Consider the following 8,768-nt stretch of genomic DNA (forward strand, 5'->3'; position numbering starts at 1 on the left):
CAGCGGGATTTTATTTGCATGAACTGATATCACACGTTGCAAAATGGTTATAGCTGAGGGACGAAGCCAACGAAAAATAAGTTTCAAACAGATTCGTTCATTAACGTGAAGGACTCAAATAAAAACATAAATAAAGAACTACTTTCATTTCGATTTCCATAACCTGTTATTCGTAATCTTGGAATAACTGACCATGAGAACACTAAGTTAGCCGGTCAGTGATTGTCTTCTTGTTTCATCAGAAACTTTCTGAGGCACAGGTCATGTTGGGTTCGATGGAGAAAAATAACAAACTTTAAATTTATTTTCCTATCTTCATACAACATATGCAGTTTGGATATCTTAAAGAAATACACAGATTGAATTCAAATAGAAAACGGCAGCAAAGAATTAATTTTCATACAGATGAAGCACATGATTCCAGCAATACATTTCAGTTCTAATGAAAATACAGTCACAAAAAATGAACTGGAGAGAAGAGGGTGAAACGCTTATTTATGAAACTATGGGTGAGTAATTAACGTGCATTAAATTAACAAGAAAAAGATACGTTGATTTGAAAAACAAGGATAAAAATGCTGATGAGGTAATACAAACATTTATTTCTGATTTTTAAAAATTCGTTGATGCCATTACTGGACAGAAACACAGCCATACACAATGAAGGATGATGCTCATTCATTTTAGTCTTGAATAAAAGCTAACTCGTGTTTGCACATTTCTTTTGTCATCGCTGCTGTGTGCATATGTCAAATGATTGGTATCAAGGCCAGAGGTTCCTGTCTTGAGGAACTGTCTGGGTTTGTTCCATTGTACTTTTTTTTTACCTGTGTGCAAGCTGAATTGGTAGCTTAAGCAGCATTGACTTGAAGTGGTGTACCTTGTGTATGAAGAGAGTTAGCATTCTTTAGTATCTGTTGATCATATACTCCCCCAGCCTCATTGTTCATTCATTTCGCCCCTTAGGAATAAGAATGAACACGAGGAACAGCAGTAAGTAATAAGTAATACTGAACAAAATCAAGCAATCCTGGCACAATACTGTCCCGTCGACCCGCAGAAGAAGTAGAAAAATTCGGACATGCTCCAGAAGGCCTGAAATAGAAGACTACCTGCACTTGACAGGAACAGACTTCACTTCTGAGAGCTGTCAGCTTCAGCATCAGACTGAAGGACCCAGTAAGCGTCCCTCTTTTCCTGAGTGAAGAAGTCCTTGGCCTCCACGTCCCAGTCCACAGTGCAGTCCACTATGGCGGAGTCTGGGACCTGGGTCACACAGGGCAGGGTGGGTGGGTGGGTATTAACTTTAGGTAGGCAATGGATCGCTTCTACACACACACACTCACACACACAGAGGCAATCAATCGCTTACACACACACACACACACACACACACACGCATGCACGCGCGCGCCCGCGCGGGTTAATACCTTGTTCAGTTTGGTGTAGAGAGGATGGACGTGCTCCCTAACGGGGTTGTTGTCCGCTCTGTTGTAGGCACAGAGAAAGGCCCAGCGTCTGTTGGGGCCGTCGTTCTGACTGCTGGTGTGCAGCAGGTTGCAGTGGAAAAACAGCGCGTCACCTGTTGGGACACGTAGGTGTTGAAATGAATGGAGATGTAGCAGGCCCTACACAATGAAAACTCATTCATAACATGGATATGACGGGCGCAACAGCCGAGTGGTTAAAGTGCTGAACTTTCAGTCTGAGGGTCCTGGGTTCGAATTCCGGTTGCGGGTCCTGATGGGAAACGGATGACTATCTTTCTGATCTGCCAGGTCAACAGATGTGCATCTGCTAGTGCTGGAACCCCATTCGTCGGAATACACATGCACAAGATCAAATACGCACGTTAAAGATCTCGTAATCCAAGCCAACGTTTGGTGGGTTATGTAAACAAGAACGTATCCGGCATACCCCCGCCCCTGAAAACGGAGTATGGCTTCCTAAATGGCGGGGATACAAAATGGACGTACTCGTAAACGCCCACATATGCATAAGAGTGAAAGTGGGAGTTGCAGAAGAAGAAGAAGAAAAAAGATGATGTGAGGATATTCAGCACAATACTAATGGGTAACACTGAACAACTGTCGATGCAGCTCAGCTCCAGTGCATCGCCTCTTAGAATGGCCTCATGGCGACCGGTACTGACGTGTGGTGCTGGATGCCACGGAGTGAGGTGAGGACAGAGTGTGTGTGTGGGGGGGGTGGGGGGGGAGGACAGGGGCGGTCTCTGTGTGCGGAGGGGGTCATGGGGAAGGGGCGGGGGGTGGGAGTCATGGGGAAGGGGCGGGGGGTGGGAGTCATGGGGAAGGGGCGGGGGATGGGGGTCATGGGGAAGGGGATGGGGGTCATGGGGAAGGGGATGGGGGTCATGGGGAAGCGGCGGGGGGTGGGAGTCATGGGGAAGGGGCGGGGGATGGGGGTCCTGGGGAAGGGGATGGGGGTCCTGGGGAAGGGGATGGGGGTCCTGGGGAAGGGGCGGGGATGGGGGTCATGGGGAAGGGGCGGGGGGATGGGGGTCATGGGGAAGGGGCGGGGGGATGGGAGTCATGGGGAAGGGGCGGGGGATGGGGGTCATGGGGAAGGGGCGGGGGGTGGGAGTCATGGGGAAGGGGGGGGGATGGGGGTCATGGGGAAGGGGCGGGGGATGGAGGTCAGTTGGAAGAGGTCAGTAAACTGACGGTGTCTGTAGGCAGACAGACATCGCCATCATTGTCATTTTGTCTGAGAGTCAGTGTATCTGTCATTTTCTTCGTGGTATTTTTCTTCGTATCTGCTGCGCCCTGTTGGGTGATTGCAATGGGTGGTCAGAACTGGACTGTCTGGAGCAGGATGGCTTCTCAAACGCGTTGGTGTTGAGCAGCACGAGCTGTGACTAGAGAACTACTGGGGACACAGCGCATCCTGAATCGCCGCCACTTTCTCTCCCGTACTCAGTCGCCGTGTTCTGGGCGTCTTTTGAGCTTGTCTTCATCATCTTTGAGTCGGTCTTCGCGTCTTTTGAGTCGGTCTTCATGTCCTGACCAGTCGTGATGCTGGCTCAGTACTGACTGTACTGCAGAATTCACCGTAATGTTTTTGGGATCTCCTGATCGAAATATCAAACACACACACACACACACACACGCACAAGCACGTGCATATGTATTTTATGTATGTGTGCGCACACGCACGCATGTACACACACACACACAAACACACACACACACATCTCAATCAGATAGGTGGACGCAGAGAGAGAGAGAAAGAGACAGACAGACTGACAGACAGAGAGCACTGACCAGGGTCCATCTCCACACTGACCACAGGGCAGACAGCCTTCAGCATGTCCACTCTCTCCAGATCTGCCCCCATCTGATTGGCGATTTTCTTGTGTTCAATCCGTCCACACCGGTTGGATCCCTGAAGGATCTGTCAGTGACACGTGCGTTCACAGGATCACAAAGAGTCCACTGAAAATACGGGGTGTCTGCAGGATTGCTGGTATGACGGTCAGTCATGTGGACTATGACCTTCAGAACCGCGGATGGGACAACTGCTGTCTCAATTATCTGGGCTGCCACTCTCTCGACCAAGAAGGTTTCAGGACAGTCGGCGTTGGGGATGGTTGCAAAAGGCCAACTAGCCCCCCCAAGGCTGCAGCACAAAGAGCCAGTGCAATCTTGCCTCCTAGTTTGAGAGTCATGGTCCTTCACAAAAGGCTGAGGCTGTTAATGACTTCCCATTGCAAGTCAGAAACCACTGATCATACAGCTCTCACTTTGCTGTTGGCCAGACTGTAAGCTACGTCAGTCTGTGATATAGGCTGAGCATTGGGCACAGGACTGCTGGTGTTTTGCCACCGACAAATGTGGGCATGTTTTGTGGGTTAACTGTGACGATAAAACCTCTCAGCCAGTCTGATTTGCGGCCGTGCACTTGTCTACCTCAAGTCATCCACATCACTGACTCCATGACAAATTTGCAGAAAAAAAGAAAGACAAGTTGAGTCAGGTCATTCAGGAAAGAAAATGTCCGTGTCCCATTTGTGTCCATGTATCGCCATAGCACACACACACACACACACACACACACACACACACACACATATATATATATATATATATATATATATGACAACAGATTTCTCTGTATGAAATTCGGGCTGCCCTCCCCAGGGAGGGCGCCACCCATTTTTTTTTTTTTTTTTTTTGTATTCTTTCCTGCTTGCAGTTTTTTTTTAATTTAAAATTAATCAAAACATCGGTGGCTGAGCCGTGATTCGAACCAGCGCGCTCAGCGCTCGCTTCCTATGCAATAGCATTACCTCCAGGCCATCACTCCACGGCCATATATGTGTTTTTCCACACCACTATATCATGTTTGAGGTTAACTGTCCTGTAGCCTATCACGGCCATCGGGGCAGTGAAGTATGTATCAACTGTGTTCAGGGCTCGGCATGTAAAGGCGGGCCCCAGTGCTCCCCTTTCGTCGTTTTAACCTATCCCAACCGGTGAGGTGGCTATTCACACCCGGTTAAACTGAGGAGTAAAGAGCCTTTTCCATGGACACAACACCATGCCGAAATCATGGAAATGGGGCGTCGAACCGTTTACTGGTGAACTATGGATCATAATTCCAATGACTAACCGATTATTTCACGGCGCCTCGGACAGAGAGAGAGGAGAGAGAGAAAGAGGGGGGGGATCAGAACAACAGGTGGCTAAACAGACCTTCAGACATCCGTTGTCCTGGCGACAGGGGTCCATGGCGATGAACACCGTCATCATGTCTGGGAACAGGCATGTGTTGCCATACCAGTACCTGTCAACCCACACCTTTATCCCATGTGTTGCCATACCAATACCTGTCAACCCACACCTTTATCCCATGTGTTGCCATACCAGTACCTGTCAACCCACACCTTTATCCCATGTGTTGCCATACCAGTACCTGTCAACCCACACCTTTATCCCATGTGTTGCCATACCAGTACCTGTCAACCCACACCTTTATCCATGTGTTGCCATACCAGTACCTGTCAACCCACACCTTTATCCCATGTGTTGCCATACCAGTACCTGTCAACCCACACCTTTATCCCATGTGTTGCCATACCAGTACCTGTCAACCCACACCTTTATCCCATGTGTTGCCATACCAGTACCTGTCAACCCACACCTTTATCCCATGTGTTGCCATACCAGTACCTGTCAACCCACACCTTTATCCATGTGTTGCCATACCAGTACCTGTCAACCCACACCTTTATCCCATGTGTTGCCATACCAGTACCTGTCAACCCACACCTTTATCCATGTGTTGCCATACCAGTACCTGTCAACCCACACCTTTATCCCATGTGTTGCCATACCAGTACCTGTCAACCCACACCTTTATCCCATGTGTTGCCATACCAATACCTGTCAACCCACACCTTTATCCCATGTGTTGCCATACCAGTACCTGTCAACACACACCTTTATCCCATGTGTTGCCATACCAGTACCTGTCAACCCACACCTTTATCCCATGTGTTGCCATACCAGTACCTGTCAACACACACCTTTATCCCATGTGTTGCCATACCAGTACCTGTCAACACACACCTTTATCCCATGTGTTGCCATACCAGTACCTGTCAACACACACCTTTATCCCATGTGTTGCCATACCAGTACCTGTCAACACACACCTTTATCCCATGTGTTGCCATACCAGTACCTGTCAACACACACCTTTATCCCATGTGTTGCCATACCAGTACCTGTCAACACACACCTTTATCCCATGTGTTGCCATACCAGTACCTGTCAACCCACACCTTTATCCCATGTGTTGCCATACCAATACCTGTCAACCCACACCTTTATCCCATGTGTTGCCATACCAGTACCTGTCAACACACACCTTTATCCCATGTGTTGCCATACCAGTACCTGTCAACACACACCTTTATCCCATGTGCTGCCATACCAGTACCTGTCAACACACACCTTTATCCCATGTGTTGCCATACCAGTACCTGTCAACACACACCTTTATCCCATGTGTTGCCATACCAGTACCTGTCAACACACACCTTTATCCCATGTGTTACCATACCAGTACCTGTCAACACACACCTTTATCCCATGTGTTGCCATACCAGTACCTGTCAACACACACCTTTATCCCATGTGTTGCCATACCAGTACCTGTCAACACACACCTTTATCCCATGTGTTGCCATACCAGTACCTGTCAACACACACCTTTATCCCATGTGTTGCCATACCAGTACCTGTCAACCCACACCTTTATCCCATGTGTTGCCATACCAATACCTGTCAACCCACACCTTTATCCCATGTGTTGCCATACCAGTACCTGTCAACACACACCTTTATCCCATGTGTTGCCATACCAGTACCTGTCAACACACACCTTTATCCCATGTGTTGCCATACCAGTACCTGTCAACACACACCTTTATCCCATGTGTTGCCATACCAGTACCTGTCAACACACACCTTTATCCCATGTGTTGCCATACCAGTACCTGTCAACCCACACCTTTATCCCATGTGTTGCCATACCAATACCTGTCAACCCACACCTTTATTCCATGTGTTGCCATACCAGTACCTGTCAACACACACCTTTATCCCATGTGTTGCCATACCAATGCCTGTCAACACACACCTTTATTCCATGTGTTACCATACCAATACCTGTCAACACACACCTTTATCCCATGTGTTGCCATACCAGTACCTGTCAACACACACCTTTATCCCATGTGTTACCATACCAATACCTGTCAACACACACCTTTATTCCATGTGTTACCATACCAATACCTGTCAACCCACACCTTCACTCTGTGGTGGAGTCAATACTGCGTGCTGCCTTGTCGCCCACACAGACCCAAGTCTTGGGGAGATAGCATCACCCACTCTGACAAAACGTGTTGTCAGGTGACTCTGTGTGTGTGGTGTGTGTGTGTGTGTGTGTGTGTGTGTGTGTGTGTGTGTGTGTGTGTGTGTGCGCGCTCTCTCTCTCTCATTATGGATACATGTAGATAAATAAACAACAGCAACAAAAAACGTTGACCAACTGACCCGTAGTCCTGATGCCAGACAAAACGGCCTCCTGTGAACGGCTCCTTCATCATCAGCTTGGTGTGGTAGTGGTACACCTCTCCTCCCAGCAACTTGGGGACAATGGGAACACCATATTGACCACCCCTATCACAGTTAATGCTTCTACAACTGGTGCAAGATTTTGATCTTTACTGGGGATATCAAATTCGTGAAAAATAACTTTGAATGTTATCAGTTCTTCTGCATGACACATTAATTTGAATAAGATGCTTTTTGTATTGTCTGTACACACACACACACACACACACGCACACCCGTACGCACGCACACACACACACACACACACATTCAGGGAACGTGCCAGACTCTCACACAAACAGATCACAAAATTCAGGTTGTAGTATATTTCCAAGAAATTAAACATTGAAGTGGTGATAAGCTCCATATTCAAAACTGGTAAATGATTGACAATGAAAAATAAAATAATGAAACAGAAGTCCCCCTCTCCCTCCCTCCACCCACACTGTACACACCGATCACTGCACTCTTCTCCCATCTTCCCCATGTGTCACCTGGGTGATCGATAGATTAATAGATAAATGTGTAAATAATGATAATAATAATAATGACAATAATAATGATAATAACTGGACATTAATCACCGCTTTCCTTATTGCACAAAGCGATTTACAATCCACACACACACGCATACGAAACACAGTCAGTCCTCAACTCACAATCATGCACAAGAAACATATATACCTATATGCACATACAAACTCGTAGTAGGTACAATAAATCCATCCATCCATTCGACGCACACACAATACAGCGTTACAAATATACCTACACAATCAACAAACTACATTCATATATGAGAAAGAGTCTTGAGGAAATGCTGCTGGAAGAGGAAAGTCTTGAGGTTAGATCTAAAGGAAGGCAGTAAGGGGGTGTGTCGGACGTGGTGAGGCGAAGAGTTCCATATTTGAACAGCAGATGACGAAAAGGCTCGACCACCGTGCTTTTGTCTTTTTGTATTTTGGGACGCGGAAGGTTCTATCATCGGCAGCACAGCGAAGAGAACGGGAGGGTACATAGATTTCAAAGATGTCAGAGAGGTATCGGGGCGCAGTTCCAGATAAAAATATGACATGGTAGTAGAGACAGGTGGCTTTGTATTTGATTCTTTGCTCAATGGGTAACCAGTGCAACTCTTTCAAAAGGGGTGTGCAGTGTGCGAATAATGGGTAAACGAATGAACACGTGAATCAAAAGACGTTTCCAACCTTTTCACAAGTACCGGCAACTTTTTCCGACCTGGCCACCATGCCAGTGACGTCATTTCCTGGCTGATTCCACATGCACATCCTGCTTTTTCTGTTGGCGCCGTCATCAATCTGAAAAATTGATGATGATCAGATTGAGCTGATAGAGTGACAGTATATATTCACGTGTTTAATTCTGTTTTGCTCTCAGTAGTTAGTATATTTTGTCGAATTATCCCACAAAACGCAAAGAATGAAGTGACCTGACGAAAATGTATAAAGAAAAAAATCAAGGGTAACATTGCCGACTGTAGGCCGAGTTGTCAGATCAAAGCTGCCAATAAACGTTTACGTGAATTCGGCGTATAGTGGGTAATAAACAAAATTCTAATTGTATCACTCCGTTTGTCTGGCTTCTTTAACGAACACTGACAAC

At 47.0% G+C, this 8,768-nt stretch overlaps 1 protein-coding gene across 1 annotated transcript in view; it reads right to left on the minus strand.

Moving 5' to 3' along the window:
* Positions 1 to 582: 582 nt before the first annotated feature.
* Positions 583 to 8,768, minus strand: part of LOC143289826 (L-proline trans-4-hydroxylase-like) — a 15,541-nt gene continuing 7,355 nt past the window's right edge. The window contains exons 4-9 of the mRNA XM_076599002.1: positions 8,354 to 8,464; positions 7,086 to 7,177; positions 4,716 to 4,806; positions 3,285 to 3,414; positions 1,431 to 1,582; positions 583 to 1,266 (exon numbers count right to left, since the gene is read on the minus strand). Coding sequence (XP_076455117.1) covers positions 1,135 to 1,266; positions 1,431 to 1,582; positions 3,285 to 3,414; positions 4,716 to 4,806; positions 7,086 to 7,177; positions 8,354 to 8,464 — 708 coding nt within the window. The 3' untranslated portion in view covers positions 583 to 1,134. The remainder of the gene's footprint in view (positions 1,267 to 1,430; positions 1,583 to 3,284; positions 3,415 to 4,715; positions 4,807 to 7,085; positions 7,178 to 8,353; positions 8,465 to 8,768) is intronic.

This window comes from Babylonia areolata, chromosome 14 (genome assembly GCF_041734735.1).
Source record: "Babylonia areolata isolate BAREFJ2019XMU chromosome 14, ASM4173473v1, whole genome shotgun sequence".
NCBI classification, from domain to species: Eukaryota; Metazoa; Mollusca; class Gastropoda; order Neogastropoda; family Buccinidae; genus Babylonia; species Babylonia areolata.